Here is a 25,521-nt window from a genome sequence, read left to right on the forward strand (position 1 = left end):
GCTCTGGTGAAGTCTTCCGCATCGTTCCGCACAACAAACCAATGCTTGGTACAAGTGCATACCATGGAGAGAAAGAAAAAAAAGAATAATGGTGGTGAATGAAGGCGTTGTGCAAAGCAATACACCATCACGAAAGAGAAAGGCTCGTCACCAGTGCATTCCATCACTCTTAACATTCACACACGTCTGAAGCGAAAAGCTATGTGCTCGAAAGAGAAGATAGAACTTGGCATGGTGTGGAGAAGTAAGGAAGGGAACGTTATTGGTGAAGAAACTGATAAAGCTTGAAGATATCTCGGTTGCACTTGAAAAAGAAAGTATAAGCGAACACAGACAGGAGAGGACAGGTTATGTATCGATGAAAGTAACAAAATGATAATCTTGATGGGAAAAGAAAGCAGAGATGTACATAAAACACCACCAACTATTCTGAAACCCTTCGCTCACTCACCACGATTATTTTCAAAGGCGACTGAGATGATAAACTACGTTCCCAAAAGTATTTCTTGGTAATAATGTAGAAACCTATTAGTATATCACGGTAATCATAGAAACACCCTTAAAATCCTGTGCAATTCTGAACAGCACCTTTTGAATGTAGTGGAAGTGCGGCGCAGAAGTTTCCTAATGTTCTAAAGGTTGTTGTTACTTGTTACTGGGATGGTTAACCCCTTCAATACTGGGACACATTTTTACCCTTATATTTGTTAATGATCAGACCATTTTATTGACATTAAGAAGAGTCCATAGAGATCAAAAGATTAATAGACAGTCTTTACTATTTTAATCTTGACCTCTACTCTGTACGTGGACGCCTTACTCGTGCTGACATAATAAAGTACTGGAAGATCTTCCACTCTGAGTGTTCTGTCTCTCCCGAGGATTTATTCATCACCACACCACATGCACATACTCGTGGACACCGTTTTAAATTAGCTCACCAGTACAGTTCAGTGGATCTTAGATCTCGATTTTTCTCATTCCGGTGTGTCCGTTTATGGAATTCTTTGCCTGACCATGTTCTTGCTCTGAACTCGTTGCCATCCTTCAAATCAGCCCTTCACAATCATTTAGGCGACATTCTGTACGACTTTGTGGAGTAATATGCATACACACATGTGCTGCTGTTTGCTGCACAATAATATACCCTGCATTTCTGAACAGTTTCAATGGGTACACATTCCAGTCCACTCACAGTTTGTTACAATCATCCAGTAATCTACATCTAAAGTTGACTGGCGTACCCATTTTCCTAGCTACCTTTTTCCTACTCTTCGTTGTATTTTTTCTGGTTTGGGAGCTAAGGGTGGCTAACCAGGTGAGCAATCCCCACATAAGTTTTCTGAAACTGTAGCAAATCAAATAGTAAGCAGAATGAATATGGAAATGCGTTAAAGATAGACAGCTGGCAGGAACGGGTGGAGGAAGCTTTGTTGTTCACTGGTATCATAGGAACTAGTGATGATGGCGAGTGAGATAGAGCCGGTGTAGGGTGCGTGTGGTGGCACTGGTGGGTGAAGGTACAGTATAGTTACAGCCTGACTCAGCGGGTGTGTCCTGCTGCTGCCGGCGTGCTGTTACTCAGATGACAGACTTCCCCGTCACTCTGCCGCACCATTGGCCAACCGGGGAAGCAGAACGGTTGTATTTATCACGTGTCATTAAGGCGTGGTGGTGCGGTGAGCCTTGATTGGCGGCGGCGAGGGTACTGGTGGTGGTGGTGTAGGCCCGCAAGTGTAGTTGAGGCGTAACGTTCACATATTTTATAATTACCTGAGAGTATGTGTTTATTTGTCTGAAACGACGCAGAACAGTCTCTCTCTCTCTCTCTCTCTCTCTCTCTCTCTCTCTCTCTCTCTCTCTCTCTCTCTCTCTCTTTTGTTGTTGTTAATGTCTCTCGTCGAGCAAAACCACATCAGTCAGCTGTTCAAACTTCAAACACGCCGCGGCCAGCACCTCATTCACCTACCCATCCACCCACCCACTCTGGCGGCTTGGGTGGTGGTGGTGGGTGTGCGTGGCGCGTCATCCCTCAGCTCCTCTGTATTGACGGACGTACTTACCATCTCGTGAAAGTGTGATCGTGCTTTCTCTTCCGTGCACGTACTGGGAATGCGAGACTCGTGGTATGTGAAGCGAAGCAGCAACACCAAAGCTTATTGTTAAGTATGATTAAGTGAGTTCCGTCCGAGCCGCCCCTTCCTGCTGGCGCCTTGATTCATAACTACGGAGAATTGAGTCGTATAGATTAGACTTGATGGTCACGAGATGTAAACCTTGGCTCCCCTTTTGTTGACGGCTTGCCTCAATGATAGACGGAAAATGTGAGGTTATATTAAAATCCATGACGAGGTAAGGTTTGAGGTGGGTAGGTTAACAAGTCTCAGAGATTTTTATTATGAACGCAGGACAATTAACGTTAGTCCAAGCCTGCCTACGTAGTGTGTGGATGGGGCCCCGTCAAGTCAGGTGGAGTGATTTCATGTAGTGGTGAATGTGAGGGTTAAGTTGTGGTGATGTTGGTCCTTCCCTACCGCCCCCATCTCTCCTACATATTGTTTCTCGATGATATTGTCTTCGCCTCTTCTCCCTCAATTGCAAATTTTGGTGGTCTGTTGATGTTTTTATTGTAATGACGTGTATAGTGTTAGACGAGCGTGTGAGGGAGTAATGTGAATTCCTAACGCTGTATTTCCAAAGAGAAAAAGTTTCTAGGAACTTGAGAAAAAAAATTATTGGTTTGTGGTTAATGTTTACTTTTAGTCCTTGTCAGTAGCACATGACAGCACTGCATATAATATACTTATTTTCTTCATTTTTTTTTTTTTTTTTTTTTTAGGCAGAATGTTTTTATTGGGTTGCAGTGATGCTTTAGAAAAAATCAGAAAACTGTACTGCGAGCAGTTTTCCTCAGTCTTTTTCCCATTCCTTTGGCTGTTTGTGTTTATTTTAGTAGGGCATTGTGGGTCGTGTCCTGTGGGAGTTGTGGTGTCTATAAATCACGTGTCACGGACGACCAATGAGAGCCCGCCATTCTGGTAGTTACTGAAATGGCGTATCACGGCAAAACCAATCACTGATTTTCGTCTATAGGACGTCCACTGAGAGTCCGCTATGATGGGAATTAATTATAGTAGTGCACTTGTTTCTTTTGAAAGAGGATGAAGCTGCTGTGACTGATTTCAGGCTTTTTGAGTTCTGTCACACTACTCCGGAAACGCAAAACACTTGTTCGACTTATGTGTATCACAAGTTAATTTTGGTTTCCAAAATTAGCTATAAGTAATACCAGATGCCAGACAATTTTGTGATTTCCTATTCCTTCAAGGGGCACAGCGTGGCAGCATCTTGTTGGGAGGGGGCAGCTGTGGTGAGCATTGCTGTGTTATTGGTGAGAAGCATTGCCATTGCTTAGCTACATTTTGTGTATAGATTAGATTAGGGTTTAGTTGGTAACCTTTGTGGGTGAGATTAGCGATTGTGTCTGTGTAGCGGGCAGGCCATACAGACTGGGCAACATGTGCTGCTCGAGTGCGTACTGATAAGATAGACCTGATAAAAATATGATACAAGCAAACAAAATTTAGTGAGTTATTTAATGAAACAGAAGGTACATGTGGGAAGTTTTCAATATTTATAAGACCCAAAAAGAAAACAATACTTAATTAGAATGATATACATACTAAATAGTGTGTTTATACTGGTCACATTGTGTTGGGCGTTATGTTATTTACATTAGTTATAGTAGTAATGCTAGTAATTATTTAGCTCTTTTTTTCTCCATCACCTACACTTAAAGAATACTTAGGTGACAGTATTTATATTTTGGCCAATAAAACTGTTTAGCTAGTGGATACAGCCACAAATGTAGTTAATTGTTGGCAATTCTTTTTTGCTTAAAATGGGACTTTCCCCTATAGACTTTTTTAAAAAATTGCCAAAAATGGTCCAGTTTAGCTTTCCATACATGAAACCCTGTTTTCCCTCAAGGTTCCCAAGCTTGTCATTCTTGGAAAGAGGATTGGTGATGATAGGCAGGAAGGACTTCTTGTAAATATTTGCCATTAGATCAATCAATACATTTCCATTGCAAATCCCTATAACCTCACAGATATAAAAAGGTTTACATTGAATGTGAATCCGAGCTTAAATTAGAAGATACCCACTAGTTTCTTTCCAAGCTCCACACAATTCTTTCCTTAGTTTTTATTCCATGACATGAGCATGGAGGCATGAGGTTGTATTGATGTGTGTGTGTGTGTGTGTGTGATTGCCCATGCATATGTATAAATAGGGAACTCCCAGTGTGATGAACCAAATGACAGATGCTAAAGTTATTTGTAGAAGCAACCCCCCTTCCTCCCACAACACACACACACACACACACACATACACACTGAGCCACACACCACTCCACACTGAGCCACACACCACCCTACACACTGAGCCACACACCACCCCACACACACTGAGCCACACACCACCCGACACACTGAGCCACACACCACTCCACACACTGAGCCATACACCACCCCACACACCACCCCACACACTGAGCCACACACCACCCCACACACTGAGCCACACCACCCCACACACTGAGCCACACCACCCCACACACTGAGCCCACACCACCCCCCACACACTGAGCCACACACCACCCCACACACTGAGCCACACACCACCCCACACACTGAGCCACACACCACCCCACACACAGCCACACACCCACACACTGAGCCACACACCACCCACACACTGGGCCACACCACACACCCCACACACTGAGCCACACACCACCCCACACACTGAGCCACACACCACCCCACACACTGAGCCACACACCACCCCACACACTGAGCCACACACCACCCAACACACTGAGCCACACACCACCCAACACACTGAGCCACACACCACCCCACACACACTGAGCCACACACCACCCCACACACTGAGCCACACACACTGAGCCACACACTGAGCCACACACCACCCCACACACTGAGCCACACACCACCCCACACACACTGAGCCACACACCACCCCACACACTGAGCCACACACCACCCTACACACACTGAGCCACACACCACCCCACAAACTGAGCCACACACACCCCACACACTGAGCCACACACCACCCACACACTGAGCCACACCACCCAACACACTGAGCCACACACCACCCCACACACCACCCAACACACTGAGCCACACACCATCCACACACACTGAGCCACACACCACCCCACACACTGAGCCACACACACCCACACACTGAGCCACACCACCCCACACACACTGAGCCACACACCACCCACACACTGAGCCACACATTACTCCACACACTGAGCCACACACCACCCAACACACTGAGGCACACACCACCCCACACACTGAGCCACACACCACCCCACACACTGAGCCACACACTACCCCACACACTGAGCCACACACCACCCCACACACTGAGCCACACACCACCCCCACACACACTGAGCCACACACTACCCCACACACTGAGCCACACTGACTGACACGCATCTTTCAACAGGCGAGCTGGAGAAGGCCGAGCCATCAGCGAAAAGCGAGAGTGTGGACCGCAAGGTGGAGAATGTGTGGCGGTCACTCAGGTTCTATAAGGATGTGGTGGAGAAGAACACAATGTACATGTTGCCGGGCTCGGCCACGGAGGTGCTGGAGGTGGTGCTGGCTCTCATCCTCGCCCTCAAACCTAAATTCACAAACCAAAACAGGTACGTGATTCACCTTGCCATTTGTGTCAGTTTGATGTGCCTTTCTCAATTCTTATAATTTTTTTTTCTTATTTCTATTATTGTTATTATTTTTATTATTATTATTATTATTATTATTATTATTATTATTATTATTATTATTATCTTTATTTGAACTCTTCAAGAACTATCAAAATGTTTTTTTTTTAAGTCCAGTTTTATGTTCTTTTGCATCTAACAAGTAGAAGAATCACAAATATTAAAGTAGAAATTTACAGGTTGTCCTTTTACTATTTTATTTTTTTTCTTGTTGTAGAGTACTGCATAAATATATGACCTGACTGTTATGACAGTTTATCTTCTCTCTTGCACTCATATTAAGATTCACATAAGAGACACTGGAAACAAATGAAAATGTTTTGGGAATTTCCTTTATAACAATTTACTCTCTGTTGAGGATCGGATCATGTTTGTATACTTTGAGATGGGATGTCCATGGCAGAAAATGAGACGAGTAATTTTTCTACTTCAAGTTAAGGCAAAATATTGACCAGAAAATTATTTTACCAACTGGACACACACAAACACACACACACACACACACACACACACACACACACACGTTTTTGATTTATGTTAATGATATGCCAGTAGGAATTGACAGTTACATGAACATGTTTGCAGACGATACTAAAATTATGAGGAGAGTAAAGAATGTGGAAGATTGTAACAAGTTACAGGAAGATCTTGATAAAATATATGAGTGAAGTAAGGAGTGGCAGTTGGAATTTAATATAGACAAGACCCATGTTATGAAAATGGGAAGAAGTAGATACAGACCAAACAGGGATTACAGGCTGGGTGATGAGAAAATTAAAGAGACCAATGAGGAGAAAGATTTAGGAGTAACCGTGCAAAACACCTTGTCACCGGAGAAACACATTAACAAGATTTTTTGGATAACATACAACATGCTTCAAAATATTGGCCTTGCATTCCACTACTTAGATGAAGGAATGATGAAGATATTATGTACCTTAATAAGACCCCAGTTAGAATATGCTGCATGTGTCTGGTCACTGCATATGAAGAAAAATGTGAAGAAGGTGGAAAGGGTACAGAGGCTGGCAACAAGGATGGTACCAGGACTCAGGGAGTTAGACTATGAGGAAAGACTGAGGAAGCTGGGGCTGACCACATTAGAAGAGAGAAGAACAAGAGGAGACATGATAACTATGTATAAATTGGTGAACAAGATTGACATACTGGACAGAGTTGATAAAGGTGACCACAAGTAATCATCTCCGAGGACATGGAAAAAAGCTAATAAAGGACATCTGTCTAAATGACGTGAGAAAATACAGTTTCCCGCATCGTAGCATTGATAAGTGGAATAAACTGAGCAGTGATGTCGTTGACGCGGTGTGTGTCAATCAGATGAAAGAGAGATATGACAGGAATGGACAAGGAGACAGGTCACAGAGAGCTTAGCTCGGGCCCTGTAATACACAAATAGGTAAATAGGTAAATACACACACACACACACACACACACACACACACACACACACACACACACACACACACACACACACACACACACACACACACACAGGAATAAAAGAAAAAAATAATAAAATATAGACCAAGAAGAGAAAAAGAAGAAATGAAATCAGTCAAAGACCTACTAAAAAATCTAAACGACTAAGATAGGCAGAGCTTAGAAGAGGAAGTAGAAGAAATAAACAGAATGGGACCATATCAAGAAGGAAAAACGAGACCAATTAAAATACTACTAAAATCACAAGCAGCAACAGAAGAAATATTATATAGAACAACAAAACTTGGAGAAACAGAAGGCTGTAAGGATATCTATATAAAGAAAAATAGAAATGAGGAAGAAAGGAAGAGATACAACGAACTGGTGGCAGCAGTAAGGGGAAAAAAATAATGAAAGGTCAGACAACGAAAAAAAGGCATTTTTGGAGAATTCTAGGAGACAGGATAAGGAAATGGTATACAAAGAAGGAAGAGAAAAAAGTGGAACAAGTTTAACTAAAAATGATAAAGGCAAGAGACTAAAAATGATGTATACGAACATAGACAGGGTTTTATCAAGTAAATTAGAATTAAGAGATTACATAAAGAAAGAAAATCCAGATATTGTATGCCTGGCTGAAACAAAACTAAATGAGGCAATCAAAATAGACTTGGATAATAGGTATAATGTATGGAGAAGAGACAGAGGGGGTAAAGGAGGAGGAGGAGTCATGATAATGTTAAGGAAGGAGATAGTGATAAACCAAGTGGAATGTGGGAAGGAAAAGCAGAAGTATTGTATGTTAAGATGCATATTAATAAAAAGAGTTAACAATCATTGTAACATATGTGCCACCAAAACAAATTCATGGACCAATCAAGAATATAAAGACATGATAGATGACACAATAAGGAGTCTAATGAGAATCGTTAAAGAAAGGAGAAAAGTGATATTAGTAGGAGATTTCAACTGTAAAGAAGTGAACTGGGAAAATTATGAAAGTGGTTTGGGGGAAGAAGCCTGGGGAGAAAGATTCTTGAACCTAATGATAGACAATATGATGGACCAGAGAGTAAAGGAATGCACAAGATTCAGAGGAAACGATGAGCTGGCGAGATTGGACCTAGTTTTTACAATGGGTATATAAATGAATGATGATATAAGATATAAGTGCCCATTGGGAAAGAGTGACCATGTAATATTAGAAATATATATAGAGGAGTGAAAGGAAGATAGAGATGATTAATACAAAGGAGATCAATTAAATTACAGAAAGGCTAATATTGAGAATCTCAAGAACTATTTTAAAAACGTAAACTGGGAGGAGATGGAAAACTCAGAGACGGCAAGAGAAATATAACTTATTTTTGGAAATATACAAAACAGGAGTCAGGAATATGTCCCGAAATATAGACCTAAAGAAGAAGGAAAGAAAGATTGATTTAATGCAAGGTGTGCCAAGGCAAAGGAGAAAAGAGATGTGAGCATGGAAAAGGTGGAGAAATAGAAATCCAGTAAATAAGGAAAACTTCAAGGCAGCGAGAAATGAATATGTTAAGGTGAGGAAGGAAGAAGTAAAGAACTTTGAAAAGGACATTGTCAAAAAATGTAAGGAGCAACCAAAATTGTTCTACAGATTCATAAATGGAAAAATTTGGCAAAAAGAAACAATGGAAAGGTTAAAAGGAGAGAACAGGATGGTGGAACTATTAAATAATAAATTCCAGGAAGTTTTTACTAAGGAATCCAAATTTGAAAGGGCACAGGGTAATAGAGAGACAGTCTATATGAGAGAGATTAAAGTAACCAAGCTTGAAATAAAAGAGTTAATGAAGGAACTGGATGAAGAGAAGGCAATGGGACTAGATGAAGTCTCAGGCAGAATACTGAAAGAATGTAGGGAAGAACTAGCAAGTCCTATATACAACATCATAAAATGCTCAATAGAAAATGGAACAGTACCAGTAGAATGGAAAAGAGCTGAGGTGGTTCCCATATATAAGAGCGGAAGGAAGGAAGAACCTTTGAATTACAGACTGGTATCACTAACTAGTGTAATATGCAAGATGTGTGAAAGAATAATAAAGAAACAATGGATCGAGTTCCTTGAAGACAACAAATTAATATCAAATAGCCAATTTGGTTTTAGAAAAAGACGGTCGTGTGTAACTAATTTATTGAGTTTCTATTCTAGAATAGTTGATAGAGTACAAGAGAAAGAGGGATGGGTTGACTGTATTTATTTGGACTTAAAAAGGTGTTTGACAAAGTGCCACATGCAAGATTACTATGGAAGTTAGAGGAGAAGGGGGTGGCTTAAAAGGAAGCACATTGAGATGGATAGAAAATTATTTGAGGGGGAGAGAAATAAGGATAGTAGTTAAAGATATGAAGTCCAAGTGGAGAGCAGTAGAAAACAGAGTGCCGCAGGGGTCAGTATTAGCACCAATACTTTTCCTCATTTATATTAACGACATGCCAGAAGGAGTGAAGAGCTACATAGATCTGTTTGCAGATGATACAAAACTGTGCAGAGTTATAAAGCAAAAAGAGGATTGTGAAATACTGCAAGAAGACCTAAATATGATCTGGGAATGGAGTAAAAAGTGGGACATGGAATTCAATGTGGACAAAAGCCATGTCATGGAAATGGGAAAGAGTGAAAGACGACCCGTGGGAATCTATAAGATGGGAGATGGAGTAGAACTGGAGAAAGCAAAAGAGGAAAAGGACTTAGGAGTGACGATGGAAGAAGAAAATCAACCTGTAAGCCATATTGATAGAATTTTTAGAGAGACATATAATTTGTTAAGGAATAATGGAGTAGCATTTCACTACATGGATAAAGAAATTTTGAAGAAATTGATAAGTACACTTAACCCTCGGCTATCGCGCCCAATTGGGGCCGAAATAGCCATAACAGCGATAGCGAATTGATCTTGGCGGGAAGGCAGTTTTGGCCAATGAGCGCTCAGATATTCCATGACGTCATGGCGGGGCGTGCGATAGCAGGCATCTGAGGTCGCGATAATGAAATTTTAGCAGCTTTTCATGGGTGCGCGATAGCCGAAGTCGCGAAAGCCGAGGGTTGACTGTACTATAATAAGACCCAGATTGGAATATGCAAGAGTAGTGTGGACCACTCATAAAAAGAAACACAGAAGGAAGTTGGAGAGACTACAAAAAATGGCTATAAGAATGGTTCCAGAATTTAAAGGCATGACATATGAGGAGAGACTAAAGGCTATGGATCTACCAACCCTGGAACAAAGAAGGGAGAGACGGGATCTTATACAAGTTTATAAATTGATCAACGGAATGGACCAAGTGGATAATGAGAAACTGATCCTGAGAGAAGAATATGACATTCGAAGCACAAGATCGCATAGTAAAAAGCTGAGAAAGGGAAGATGTCTGAGAGATGTTAAAAAATATAGTTTCCCGCAAAGATGTATTGAGACGTGGAACAGTTTGAATGAAGAAGTAGTGTCTGCAACGAGTGTGCATACTTTTAAAGTAAGATTGGATAAGTGTAGACATGGAGACGGGACCGCACGAGCATAAAGCCCAGGCCCTGTAAAACTACAACTAGGTAAAAACACACACACACACACACACACACACACACACACACACACACACACACACACACACACACACACACACACACACACACCGCGTAGTGTAGGGGTTAGCAGGCTCGACTCGCAATTGAGAGGGCCAGGTTCGAATCCCGGAGCGGTGAGGCTAATGGGCAAGCCTCTTAATGTGTGGCCCCTGTTCACCTAGCAGTAAATAGGTACGGGAGTAACTCGAGGGGTTGTGGCCTTGCTTTCCTGGTGTGTGGAGTGTGTTGTGGTCTCAGTCCTACCTGAAGATCGGTCTATGAGCTTTGAGCTCGCTCCGTAATGGGGAAGACTGGCTGGGTGATCAGCAGATGACCAAGGTGAAACACACACGCACACACACACGCACACACACACACACACACACACACACACACACACACACACACACACACACACACACACACACACACACACACACCTGCTAGCATCTCATAAACAGATCATAGGAGACTGAAATACAAAACATAAGCACAGTGAAGGAGAGAATGATAAGTTAAGTTGATTATTATGACTACTGTTTTCTTAGCTATTAGCATCTCCTCATGACTCTAAACAGGAAGGTCACATCTTATTATGCATGAGTGATTGGTTTTCCCTCTCGTGTTTCAATTTTAGGGATGATGCCTCGTCTTCCTTGTCCTCCACCGACTCAAGGTAGATGACTTGACCTTGAAGGCTTTGAAGGAAAGAAGCTTGTGTGATGTGTTGCTTTTGTGTATATTAATGATTCCCTTCTTTTGATTATGTGTCAGAGGAGAAGGAAAAGAAGGAGGAGGAGGAGGAGGATGGTAATGATTAGAATCTGTCTTGGTGTGTTATAAATATTATCTGAACTGAATTTGATTTGGTCATTCTTCCAAGCAGGCAGATGAGAGATACTGATTATCTACTATTTTCACTTCACTGTTGACTGTAATTTGTGTGCTGCCTATGCTTTCCTGCTTCTGAACTTTGAATATTCAGCAAGAACAAAGATAGCTTGGCCGTTGATCATCGCTTGTGGCTTCACTGGTCGTATACTGAAGCTTTTGACTACAACATTTGCCCAGTTGAATACTTTGCCACCCATTTGATTTGGCTCTACATAAAGTTAAGTGTTTGGACAAGACTGAAAGACCTTCTCCTCACCTCAGCTCGGCTGTGTCATCGGTGATTGCTGGTGTGCACCACAGCTTGGCAGAGCTGGTGCGGTGGAGCGACCAGCGCCTGCTGTATGAGGACGACACCCACACCAGCACCCAGACAGTCCAGGAAGTGGTCCAGGTGGTCAGGGATGCCGTCCAGGTCAGTGAGCCCTGGTTGTCAGTGTGGTTCAGGAACACTCAAGAATTAGTTCACCTGACATGAACCCTGCAGTTTATTTACTATTGTTCTATTTTGGTTTGCATTTCCTAGTAGGTGTGCTCTGCTCCATATTGTTAGTGTTTGTAGTTCAGGAAGGCAGATCTTGGTGCTAATGAACAGTTGCATATGAATGGTGAAGGAGCTGATAGTGTACACAGCGCCTGACTTCCAAGAGGATTTTTCATCATCTGCCATTGTCTTTGCACAAGAAGCATTTTTTAAATCTTTAGTCTCTTTTTTATTTTGTCAAATGCTGGGATGATGTAGACATGATACAATTGAAGTCTTGTACCATGGTAGCATGGTTGGTTAGTGGTGGACAGCTGTATAGTACAAAGAAGGGAATGTCTCACAACCCTCACCATGCTCAGAAGCTTGCCAGAATAGTGAAGCTGTTCAGTGACATCATATCAGTGTAATACTTGTGGTGGTGATGAACTATTGCACAAACCTATATAAGTTAATCCGAGGTTTTGATATTTGTCCCATTTCAGGCCTTGATTGACCTTGCAGCTGATAAGGAAAATCGGTACATATCAGACTCCACCATGTCTCCGTCCACCCTCGACAACAACAACTCAATAGACAAGTCTCCAGCCTGCTACAGGTGTGCATTCTGACCTTCCCCCATGTATTGCCTGTTTCATATTGCTGATTACCTTCTTTCATCGGGCTATTAACTCTCAGTAAACTCTTTTTTGTGGGCACTGTAACAATATTTTTCCCTTTCTAGTTCTTGATTTTTTCTTATAAAATGCACTTTTTTTTTTTTCATTGGTATAGGTCCTGTAGTAGATATTATAAAGGTGACATAAGCAAAAGTCTCAGGATCAGTAATCAAGAAACAAGAAGTAAAGGGTTCAGGCTTAAAAAAGTAAAATTTCTAAAAGATAAGAAGAAATTGGATTTCAAATGAAATGAACTCAGTAATCAGATTTTTTGTGCTGAGTCATTAAAGCTTAAAAAAAATAGATAAATAAATAAAAATATTAAAGAAAAAACTGGAGATTGTATGGATGGGGAAGACAGGTGGAAGCAGGTCTGTGTATTTGTTATTGGGAGTGTCATGTGTTGGCCTGATGGCTTCTTGTAGCTTTCCCTATTTGTTCATGTTTTTATTATCTTTCAGCAATAGGAATTCAGAAATATCAAACCACAGAAACTCCCTTCCCGAGATCAAGCAGGACTCCCCCATCGAGCACAATGGAAGGTACCTGCTCCCTGGTGACACCTCGGGCAAGCTGAGTCACTCCCGAAGCTCAGACTCCATACTGACTGGGGTGGAGGTGGAGGCACCGCCCCCTAAGCCTCCGCTGCCCATCGGGTGAGTGGCTGTTGCCCCGGTGCCATGGATCACTGTGTGTGTGTGTGTGTGTGTGTGTGTGTGTGTGTGTGTGTGTGTGTGTGTGTGTGTAATTCACTGCTTGATCTGCTGCAGTCTCTGACGAGACAGCCAGACGTTACCCTACGGAACGAGCTCAGAGCTCATTATTTCCGATCTTCGGATAGGCCTGAGACCAGGCACACACCACACACCGGGACAACAAGGTCACAACTCCTCGATTTACATCCCGTACCTACTCACTGCTAGCTGAACAGGGGCTACACGTGAAAGGAGACACACCCAAATATCTCCACCCGGCCGGGGAATTGAACCCCAGTCCTCTGGCTTGTGAAGCCAGCGCTTTAACCACTGAACTACCGGGCCGTGTAAAATAATGGAATGCCAACAACATCTGGTGTTCCCAGGCGGTCACCCATCCAAGTACTAACCAGACCCAACGTTACTTAACAAGAAGCGGTGTGTTCAACGTGGTGTGGTCGTTGTGTGTGTGTGTGTGTCTGTGTATATATATATATATATATATATATATATATATATATATATATATATATATATATATATATTTTTTTTTTTTTTTTTTTATTATTATTATTATTATTATTATTTTTTTTTTTTTTTTTTTTGCGGTAAGGCCTATAGCGCCTGTAGGCACACTTGAAGAGTGTATGGGAAGCGCTGTTCAGCTTCCGCCCATTAGTGGCGCAGGCAATTTTATTTATAGTGGTACCCATATTAGGGCCCATATCACCGCCCAAGCTCATCTTGAGTGTAACCACCTAGAACCTGGGTATCATGGTGATATGTAGGTAACTTTAAACCACTCGACAAATGGCAAAGTGTTTTAAGGCTGTTCGTGGTGGGATTCGAACCTACGCGTGGACATCTGCCCGATCCCACACTCACCACCTTATCCACTATATATATATATATATATATATATATATATATATATATATATATATATATATATATATATATATATATATATATATATATATATATACACACACACACACACACGTGTGTGTATTTACCAATTAGGTAAATACACACACACATATGTTCAACCCTTGTTTTTGCCGACTAAATGGTGCAGGCACTGGTTAGGATAATGAAAAAGTCTGGATAACACTAGTGGGTCCTTAGTTTGCCAAATATTGTTGTTTATCTCCTTAGACTTTTAATGAATGCAAAATTTCATCAATTTTGGTCTCTCTTACCAAGTAAGCCTAAGCAGACTTAATCTAAGTTAACCAAACCAAACACTAAAACTAACCTAACAGTAATAGCTGAGTGTGAAAAAAAAAAAAATTCATAGATGTGAAGTACAGTGAGTATACTATTTTATTAAAAGCTGTATTGTGCAATGCTGGGTGGGTCCACATTGCCAGCTTCACCTTGCACAGTAGCATTAAAAGTCTGTGTCAATTGTGGAATTGCCACAGCCACCAATTGTTCCCCGTGAAATTCTTTATATCAATGTCTGTGCCAGCTTCCTAGCTGCTGCACATACCACTTCATAACTGTGGCATCTAATGCAACATCTTTTCCTCTCCTTACATTTTTACTTGATCATGCATCCACATAGTATTTGACAGAATATTCTACCAGCTTATCTTTTGATTGACTTATGTCTGACACAGTTTGCTTGGCCACACCATACTCCTTACAAATGGGCAAGCCTCTTAATGTGTGGCCCCTGTTCACCTAGCAGTAAATAGGTACGGGATGTAACTCGTGGGGTTGTGGCTTTGCTTTCCCGGTGTGTGGAGTGTGTTATGTGGTCTCAGTCCTACCCGAAGATCGGTCTATGAGCTCTGAGCTCGCTATGTAATGGGGAAGACTGGCTGGGTGACCAGCAGGCAACTGAGGTGAATCACACACACACACACCTCAGGAGCAGAAATATGAATTGTAGAATGAGTTGAAGGAATTGTTATTAGCTTTTGACTTCTCCAATGATTGTTTCCTCCACAGTCCTGACGTAGCTCCTCCACTGCCGCCCAAAAGGAAGAACCAGAGGGAAACCTTCATGACCCACCCACACTCCATTGCCTCTCCTGTCAGCCAAAGCTCCAGAGAAAATTCCTCAGACTGGCTCAACCCCAGCCATGGACCAAATTCCATCTCAGGAACACTGGAGAGAAGCTCCATGACCAATTCATCAGACCAGGTGTCCCCAGCATCAAGCCTGGACTCTATGAACCACCCACATGATGACCCTCCCGCCTCTAGGACCAGTCTGGACTCCTCGGGTTCCCTGCCGGACCGTTCAGAGCTTGACTTGGACTCAAATTACTTGAAGCACTTTAATAAAAGTATAGACACTCTGAGAATTAGTATAGGAGAGTCCAACTCCATGCAGTACTCCAGCAGCAGGTGGGCAGAGGTGGTGGTGTGTTCAACACTATCATCATTGACTCCTTGACTTGGTCGGGTGGAAGTTCTGAGTGTAATTTTGAAATGTATCACTTAGTAATCAAATACTTCAAATCTTTTAGGACTTTGCAGTGTTATTAATAGTGGCTCAGACAAGACACCACACATTAACACTTACCCATATTAATCCTTGGTTCCATAGTACTGCATTGAATAATTTGAAACCAATAGAAATTATTTATCTTACATTCTGAACATTTCTTTCCTCACAGTCAAATCTTCAAGAGAAACAGCCAGACAGTGTCCATCAAGCAAAGTTCATCTCAGGTGAGTTTTCAACGTGGCCTTGGAAGTTCAGGGTGACTGAAGCATGATATTTGTGATGCATGGGATCACATACAGTAAAAGCAACGGTTTGGTGTAACAGTACTGGATAATATTTCCTCTGACCAATATCTTTTTGCAACAGACATAGTCATCAGTATAGCAACTTAGATCAGTATGTATTCATGCAATTGGTGTATGGTAATGCATCATGCCAGAACACGTCTGCAGCCAGGAAAGGTGCTAAAAGTAATCTAGAAATGTGTAATGGAACAATTGAACTTGTCAAAGTGAGTGTAGGTTTATTGCTATTTAAAGAAATAGAAATGGTGTTTGTTTTGAAAGTATGGCAGCAAGCTTCTCTACGCACACTTAAGATGGGTTTACACAGGGTTGATCCATCAGGTTTCAGCCAAAAATATTCACAAGGTGGAGAGTAGCCACTGGCTTGCTACATCAAAAATAAACGGTCAAGATGGAGTCGTCCTCCAATGAGCTGGTTGCTATACCAGTTTTGATTTTAGTGTGCTTGAAGAAAAAGCAAAAGAAATTATTGTAGACTTGTTTCTAGTCAACATAGCCCATGCAAGCTGTGGTGCTTATGATACCTTCTGGTACACAGGCTGGGCCTCTGGCCTCCTCAGATATAAACAAACCAATTCTGCATCTATTCTCTAAATTTTTGATAATGAAATTTGAATATTTTACTTATTACTTTTATAATGGTATGGTCAATAGTTATGACTGAAACATTTTCCAACAAGCTACCCTGTCACTGTGTGAACCCACTGAAAGTGGTAGTGATGATTTAGTTGTAGAAGTTCACATTTGTATCTCTACATTTTAGATGAATTCCAAGTAAAAGTTCAGCATTTCTGCATTGTTTCTTCACTTACGTCTCAATAATGCACTTAGCATTGTGATTTTCATCAGGGACATTATTTTTCCTTCCTTACTTTCTAGATATTCACCACAGGAAATTTGTGTTAAAAAAAAATCAGTATCAATTTGGTAGAGAGGAATTTCATTGATGTTATTGTTGAAGCACCATTTGAAGGACAGACACCTGCAGCACATGACTCCCATGGATGGCTCTGTATTTATTCGTTAAAGTAACACCAAGCAAGTCTTTGTTACCAACTTTTTATTGACGTTTCGTAGTGTATTTACAAATATGTAGAACTTTCCTTTGGCCTTGAAATATTTACCATTATGATTAACTACATAATGTGTATTGTCAAAATCCTTTGTTCCCTTTGATTTTAATTTATCCAGCAAGAATATAAAACTTTGGTATTGTATTTTCATTTCATTTGGATTGCAATTCTTGCAGTTTTCACCCCATTGCACATTGTTATTATTTTTTGTTTTATTTTATTATATTTGCATGCCAACTCCTGCAGGTGTCCTACATGTATACTTCCCAACACACTGTGTCATGCACCGCCAACACCCGCTCCTCCATATCCTCCTCTGCTTCCTCCTCCTCCAGTGGCAGCGAGGTGGGTGCTCCAGCTCAGTCTTGTGTGTGTATGTATGTATGTATGTGTGTGTGTGTGTGTGTGTGTGTGTGTGTGTGTGTGTGTGTGTGTGTGTGTGTGTGTGTGTATTTACCTATTTGTGTATTACAGGGCCCAAGCTAAGCTCTGTGTGGTTGTGTGTGTGTGTGTGTGTGTGTGTGTGTGTGTGTGTGTGTGTGTGTGTGTGTGTGTGTGTGTGTGTCCTGGACATGCATGATAGCGTGTAGTGTGCTCTTCTGTCACTATTACTGTACTTTGCACTCGAGTAGAATTATGAATGAGTTTGAACTCTTTACCATTGTTACTCTTTTCAGTATGAGATTTTCTTGTCTTTCATAATGATAACACTCTTGAAAAATGTAAGATTTATCAATCATTGGTATTACATTTTTCATTCTGATATTTTGTCTCCTTGATCTAATAATATATGAGATGTGAAAGTGAGAGAATATGAAAAACAAGAATGTTATGTTAGGGAACAATGATGCTCTACTGTCCTGGCATGCCAAGACTGTGTGCTGATAGTGTGCCAATAATGGAGGCTTTAGGATTGTAGCACTTTTCTGATAGACAAACATAAGCTCCCAAATAGCATTGAAGGGACCTGTGTTAAATGTGGAACAGAGTGAGGCTGCAGCAGTGATACATTGACACATTAAGCTTGGAAGATTTCAGAAATGATAAGGTGTTACTAGGGCTGTGCATGAAAGCCTATATGTATTAAAGGACTAAATTTGTGTGATAACTGATGTGTGTGGTTACTACAGTATCCTGACAAACTTGTGTGGTCGCTTGGCTTCTCAGTTAAGTTCCAGGAGAATATAACCATGAATTTGAAAATTCTTGTGATGTGTAGTCTCCCGTTCATGTCAAATTGCTGCAGTCTGTCTATCAGCCATTCAGTGCCAGCTCTTCATCAATGCAACATGGCAGGAGTTTGATGAGCTGAATGCACCATGGTTACAATCGTCCTGGTACCTTTTTGACCATCTTGTTTTTGGAGCAGTCAGTCACAGCTGTGTTTGGCATCCTATTCATGTCTAGTCTGACTAGTAGAATACATGCTGTGTTGTACTGTTATTGACCAAGCATTACATTCTTGTTCGATTCTAGTTTATTAGATAGAAACTAAGTAAAATCAAATGTGAATGTTTATAAGAGAAAACTAAGTTAGCAGTCCTCATCTTACACAATATACAGTTATCATCATTGTTCTATTATTGTATCATTTGTTCATGGTGTCTTGATGAATAATGGATAACAATTCTTACAGGTAGATAAATGCGACAATAGTGCCAAATGCCTCTTGGCACCAAGGTGGCACGACAGACCACGCCTCACCCCAGGCCGAGTCCACTCCACCTATGACAACCTGGAGCAAGGAAACTATGATGACTCCACTTCCCAGGTACCAGGAGAGCTACACACACACACACACAAACATCTGCTCAGGCTTACTACTTTGGTACATTGTAGAAGATAGCATTAATAATATTCACACCCTGTTTTATGTTTTGACTTCTCCTGCATCTCATATTAGCAGTGTATTTTTCCTTCTAAACCCTGTTAACACCTTCCATTTATCTTCATTACCTGATCCATCAGTCTTTTGTCCTTTAGTTTTCTATGTCCAAGGAATCTGCATGATATTTCAGCCTTTTACTTATGATTTATCTCTTTAACATAGGTGAAGGTTCAGGATTTGTAATAAATGAATGAATTTGTTTGTTTCCTGCAGGAAGGTCCAAGTCCAGAGCTGCCCCCCAAGACAAGGAACATGGGGAACAGCAGCAGCACCACCACCATCAGTAGCTATGAGTCCCGAGGAATGTTGAGCAACAGAAGCACCACCAGTAGTCAAGATGGAAGCACTGTGGTCCAGTTGCGTCGACAACAGCAATTTGACGTGCATCACGTCACCTTGAGCAGCGGTGATGACCACCCACCTCCTCTGCCAGAGAAGAAGAAGCATGGTAAGTCTATTTATTAACTGACAATGTATGGATTTTGTTATGTTTGTAAATGAATGACTGTAAACTTGAGTGAAATTTTAAGACAATGTTGAGTGGTTTGTATTGCTTTTTTCAGGAAATTCCTTTTTTCCCGTATTTGCTTTACCCAATTAACTTGATACAAAGGTCTGAATTATGTTTGCAACCATTTTTCAGTAGAATTCTTTTTAACAATTTTGTTTTATCCAAATAACTATACAGTGTAAATTGGTGCAACTTTCTCTCTCTCTCTCTCTCTCTCTCTCTCTCTCTCTCTCTCTCTCTCTCTCTCTCTCTCTCTCTCTTCTTCCAGTTAATGTATGTAAGAGAAAATAACTGTGCTTGTGTTCATAATGTTCTGTATTTTTCAGTCCATGATTACATGAGGCTGTTTGGACAGGTGGCTGAGCCCAACCCCAGCGAGCTGCTCCGCCACTCGGTGCACCAGATGCACCTCATGTCCTCCATGGAGTCCCACTTTAGTGACCATGAGCAAGAGCTCATTCAAGGTCACAACCACAGGATACTTAATATGTATGTATCCCTTTTTCATTAGCTATTTGCTGATGGACGGCAGCTTATTTCTTGCCCCCATCACTGACTGTCACTTGGTCACACCAGCAAGTCTAAGGATTGTTGAATGTTTGTTTATCATTGCTTTCCAGTGAAGAAAAATATTTTAGTTAAAAATACTAAATCAATGAAGTAAAGAAATAGGTACTGATGTTGCTTGAATCCCAAGAACACTGAATTGTTTAGTTGCATAAAACAAAATGATATGATAGTGCTATTCATATGTACCAGTGATCTCCATACCTTTGCTGTGTAGTATGATGTGGGTTCTTGTTACAGTGAGGATGACAAGATGGCAAAGCCCCCAGCCCTGCCACCTAAGAGGCGGGCACACAGACCACTGACCCGGCAATCTTCACCACCATCGTCCCTGCCCTCCTCTGCCATGGCCACCACCATTGATGTCACTCCAGATAATTCTCTTGTTTTGTAAGTACAAGTTCCACTGTAGTTTGTGTTCACATTTTGAGTGATTTGAAGTATGTGAGATATATGATGTCTGTTTTTGACCATCATGTTTGAGATCCCTTCTTGGAGTTCTTGGAAGGGAGAAATGCTGCTGGTTGCCCTATCTATACATGCCTCACTAGAACTCCCCTTTATTTATTTATATACTATCGCACTTTCCTCATATATTAGAAAAACTTCTCTACTGACTTTTTTTGAGCACTGTATATCAATTTTGTGGATCATTATAGTATAGTCCTTAAAGAATGTCCACTTGTAATTTTTATCTCTTGTTTTATCTCAGAGCTGAAAGTACTGCATACCGCAAGTCAATGGAGGAGAAGGACGAGCCAGAGGAGGTGATAATCAAGGACCAGTCAGTTGAAATTGACAGACACAACAATGTAGACACTAGGGAAGAAGTGGAGGATGAAGAAGAGGAGGACAGCCTGCTGGATCTGCTTGATGTGAGGGAATACCTAATACTCAAGAAAGAGGGAGAAGAAGGTCCAGAGATCCGTGGTGGTCCAGTTGATGCTCTCATTGTCCATGCATCTAAAGCAAATAAGAATGGTATGGTGATGTGTCCTTCTAACAGATGTTTTTAAACCCTCCTTTGTTTGTTCATCAGAGTATTCAAATAATTTATTGCTGTTCTCACACTACTAGATAATACATGAGGTAGTGTTGCTTGCTCTCATTGAACTCTGGTTACATCTAAGTGTTGCATGAGTATGGAAAGAGGAGTACAAGCAGTAACTATTGGGTTGTAAGCACTCAAGCAATTGCTGAGGGTAACTATTGAAAATTGCTAGTAACTGACACATCTCTGGGAATTCATACACTTACTCTAATGTTGGGAATGATGGTAACTTTTCCAGCAACTGTTGTTTTTCCTACTAATCCCCATTCTAAACTAGTGTATACCCTTCATGTGCTCTCCTTCAGATCCCTACAGACAGAGTTAGATGAGTGTTCTTGTCTCATAGGTACATTGGCACCAACATGCCAAGTGTAATAGAATCAGTGCGGTCATCATCAAAACTCCAGTGACCCTCATCCTCCACTTTCACCATATTTTGCTCCTGTGTAATATTGTGCTGGAAGAGTCAAAGTCAACCAAAATTATTATTGCCAAGATCCTTCAAAAATTACAGTTAAAGCCACTGAGAGGTTAAGATTGAGGGGAAACACAATACATGGTGAAAGTGAGTTTGGTACAAGCACTGACTTTTGACATGTCTTGCTGATTCAGAGAGAAGGACCCTGGCTCAGAGTGGTGACAAATGCAGGAAGGGAAAGAAAGGGAGTTTTAAAATGTCACAGGTTGTTATTAAGAAATTCCTGAGCCTAAGTGTGGAGTTTGCTCAAGGAAGAATGAAAGGTCTCTCTAAAGAAGTAGTGAGTCTTTCTAGGGGGGCAGTTAAGTGTTAGTTAAGTCATGGTTCTTTTTTAATGACAGATGGGAGGAAATATTTTGCACCTACTTTTTACTAATTCTTTACAACTATGCAAGTGGTCAGAGTGATTTTTGATGCATTTTGATCTCTGGCACCACTGGCTGACACTGCCCTTTAAATTTGTGTTTTGCAGGGTGATGCATACAAGACTTGCTTCTCGGCAGCTTTTTTACATTTTTGTCACTGACCAAACCTTCCTCATCTCTTCAGTATCTCTTGATTAGGCCCAAATTTAAAATATACTACTACTAACCATTGAATAATTTGTTTACTTGGTAAATTTAAGATAGATTGAATTATCCTACTACATTTTTTGGTGTTTTCTTTCATGGTTAACAGAGGATGAGGAAAAGGATGGTAAGGCTTGAGCTGATTTTTTTTTATGATGATTAGCACAAATACTGGATGATCTGTCCCTTAGTTACTGTGTTTGTTTGATGTAGTAAAGTTTTTAAGTCATTCAAGTTAACCCAGATTAATGTGCATTGGAGTGGCAGCAAATAGAAGTGATGGTGGTGGTGGTGGTGGTACAAGTCCATCATGTGAGAGAGCCTGGTTGGATTGAGGAGAAAAGAATGGCATATATTTTTTATTTATTATTATTTATTTAATTTTATTTTATTAATTTTATTATATATATATATATATATATATATATATATTTTTTTTTTTACTATTACCCTTCATACCCTTCATAGTTTGTCTGAATTTTCTAACTACTGTTCTAAATTGAATGTGTATTTCTTGTACTAGGTTCTTGTATATATTTGTTAAGGTGTGAATAGGCAAAATAGTGTTGCAGTATTACACAGGCAGGTATCTTGTGTTGTACTTCATCCCTGTAGTACACTGTTATTGATTCTTTCATGATACTCCTGAGGTACAATGAATGCAAGAATCTTGTTGCTAGATTCCTTTTCTTCTCTTCCATTTGAACATAGCTAAGGCAAGATTAAAAGTTCAATATGCTCCTTAATTAGATTCACCATAACACTTAGAAGTGAAGACCTTAGTAAACTGCTGCTTGGAATATTGTTCTGAACATATCAATGCTGGATGAAGCATATCTGGTGTTACTGTAAGTAGTGTGGTGAGAGTGGCTGGAAGGATGACAGCTTGATTACTCTCCCACTGTGAAAAAGATCAAGATTATTACTATCTCAAATCTTTATAACAAGACATCCACTGTGGCTTTGCCACATTATTCCATATCCTCAGATGTCTTGGGAAGTTGTAAGGCCATATTCAGGGACCTGTTGCTCCCTGTGAGCTGGGATAACTGGAAGTGTGTGTGTGTGTGTGTATTCTTGGTTGAAATAGTGGTCAACTTGTAATAATACACAACACCTCACTGTCCAGCAGCTCTTGTTTTCTCTGCTACTTATTGCAAGAGACAATTTTTGTAATTACTATGAATTTTGAGTGAAACGCAGAAATTGACAAGATTGCACCTCCTAGAACCATTAGTCATTCTTTTCTAATTGTCTCATTCTGTGTATGAAGGAGTGCTTTGCAACTTTCTGGGGACATATATAGTAAATGACCAGCAAACCAATGATTCCATGAGTGTTAACAGTTTTCAGTTATACAATAAAAGACATTTTGTGAATTGTATGTGTAGTCCATCAATGTTTGTGACAGACAGACAGTGCACAGTGAGTCAGTCCTGCAGCACCAACACATCTCTCAGGCATAAGCAGATATATGTATTTGTGGGATTACTGTTTTTTAGCCCCAGTGGGAAATGCATTAAATTAACATTTCTCAGATTTGTTACTAACTTTCCACAATTGATTTAGTTCACACGTTAAAAATTTATAAGAAATTACAGTGTTTCAGGACCTTTTCTACTGGCACAGTTCAAACACATGCACACACTTTCACATACCACATTTTCCCAACCAAGTTGCACCTGAAGAGGCTAAGGCAGAATGGAAGCGCAGGAACATGAAGTGTCACCAAGTCATTCATTTTACCTGTCAGGGAGAGGAATATAGTTTACATTTAGAGAAGTTGAATCGCATTTCTGTTGAGAAAGGAATTCTTGTGTCAATACAAAGTTTTTAAATCTGCATTAAATTTATTGTATATTCTTAATGCAAATTTGTATTTATTTCTGATGTGTATCCTTTGATTCTTTCTCTTGTGTTATGAAAGTGATTTCTCCTAAGGTAGTGAGTGTACCAGCTGTGTGTGATACAGATGAAAGATAACCATGTGTCATTGATTCACCATATTCTAACATGTTCATATATATTTCAGATTTCTTATACCAAGAAGCATTCCTGACCACATATCGCACCTTTATCTCTCCTGATGAACTTGTTCACAAGTTACTGAAGCGTTACAACAGGTTTGTCAGCAGCCCAGACACTGAAAGGCAGAGGGCTGCCAAGAATGCCTTCTCTCTCTTGGTGCGCTTGGTGGATGACCTTGCCATCATCGATTTATCCAACGATACCCTAGAAACACTGACAGATTTTGAGTACGGACTCTTGTGTCGCGGAGAGTTGTCTCAGGCTCGGCTCCTTAGAAGGAAGATTGTTGAAAAGTTTGAGGCACGGAAAAGGCATAATGCATCAAAAGAAAACTACAATATAGCATCCCTAGCAGTCACTACCAAAACTATGTCTCTTCTTGACTTCAAAGCTCAGGATATTGCTGAGCAGATGACTCTATTAGATGCAGAACTTTTCTTAACTATGGAGATCCCTGAAGTTCTGCTTTGGGCTCGAGAACAAAATGAGGAAAGGGCTCCCAACCTAAACAAATTCACAGAACACTTCAACAAGATGTCTTACTGGGCCCGCACTCGCATCCTGGAGCAAGTGGATGCCAAGGACCGTGAGAAATACGTCTTAAAGTTTACAAAGATTATGAAGCATTTACGCAAATTCAACAACTTCAACTCCTACTTGGCTCTCCTATCAGCCCTTGACTCTGCTCCAATCAGGCGGCTTGAGTGGCAGAAGAACATCACCGATGGCCTCAAGGAATACTGTCAGCTCATCGACTCGTCCTCTTCCTTCCGGGCATACAGACAGGCTCTCTCGGAATCTTCACCACCCTGCATACCCTACATGTAAGTCTCGCAGTGTATAAACATTAGTAACTAAACTTATACATTGTGCAATATAAGCTTTATTCCCCTTAATTTCTCATCTCTGTTTCACAATGTTCATCCTTCCATGACATTTGGTTTGTCCTACTTCATTCACCAACTCTCTCCTCAT

General features: G+C 40.8%; 1 protein-coding gene and 1 long non-coding RNA gene across 18 annotated transcripts in view; one reads left to right on the plus strand and one right to left on the minus strand.

The window, feature by feature from the left end:
* LOC123505163 (rap guanine nucleotide exchange factor 1-like) overlaps positions 1-25,521 on the plus strand; it is a 163,260-nt gene that overhangs the window by 125,634 nt on the left and 12,105 nt on the right. For 7 of the 17 annotated variants that reach the window (XM_045256318.1, XM_045256319.1, XM_045256324.1 and 4 more), the window contains 15 exons: positions 5,557-5,758; positions 11,521-11,559; positions 12,039-12,189; positions 12,744-12,856; positions 13,379-13,573; positions 15,572-15,973; positions 16,246-16,300; positions 17,701-17,799; positions 19,091-19,225; positions 19,556-19,790; positions 20,180-20,342; positions 20,661-20,810; positions 21,133-21,401; positions 22,628-22,645; positions 24,551-25,370. In XM_045256318.1, the coding sequence (XP_045112253.1) occupies positions 5,557-5,758; positions 11,521-11,559; positions 12,039-12,189; positions 12,744-12,856; positions 13,379-13,573; positions 15,572-15,973; positions 16,246-16,300; positions 17,701-17,799; positions 19,091-19,225; positions 19,556-19,790; positions 20,180-20,342; positions 20,661-20,810; positions 21,133-21,401; positions 22,628-22,645; positions 24,551-25,370 (3,046 nt within the window). The remainder of the gene's footprint in view (positions 1-5,556; positions 5,759-11,520; positions 11,560-12,038; positions 12,190-12,743; positions 12,857-13,378; positions 13,574-15,571; positions 15,974-16,245; positions 16,301-17,700; positions 17,800-19,090; positions 19,226-19,555; positions 19,791-20,179; positions 20,343-20,660; positions 20,811-21,132; positions 21,402-22,627; positions 22,646-24,550; positions 25,371-25,521) is intronic. The other 10 variants (XM_045256322.1, XM_045256317.1, XM_045256309.1 and 7 more) reach the window with 4 other exon arrangements.
* Positions 17,973-25,521, minus strand: part of LOC123505165 — a 39,921-nt gene continuing 32,372 nt past the window's right edge. The window contains exons 3-6 of the long non-coding RNA XR_006675087.1: positions 24,591-24,816; positions 24,177-24,264; positions 20,625-22,840; positions 17,973-19,768 (exon numbers count right to left, since the gene is read on the minus strand). This is a non-coding gene — a long non-coding RNA (uncharacterized LOC123505165). The remainder of the gene's footprint in view (positions 19,769-20,624; positions 22,841-24,176; positions 24,265-24,590; positions 24,817-25,521) is intronic.

Source organism: Portunus trituberculatus, chromosome 17 (genome assembly GCF_017591435.1).
Source record: "Portunus trituberculatus isolate SZX2019 chromosome 17, ASM1759143v1, whole genome shotgun sequence".
NCBI classification, from domain to species: Eukaryota; Metazoa; Arthropoda; class Malacostraca; order Decapoda; family Portunidae; genus Portunus; species Portunus trituberculatus.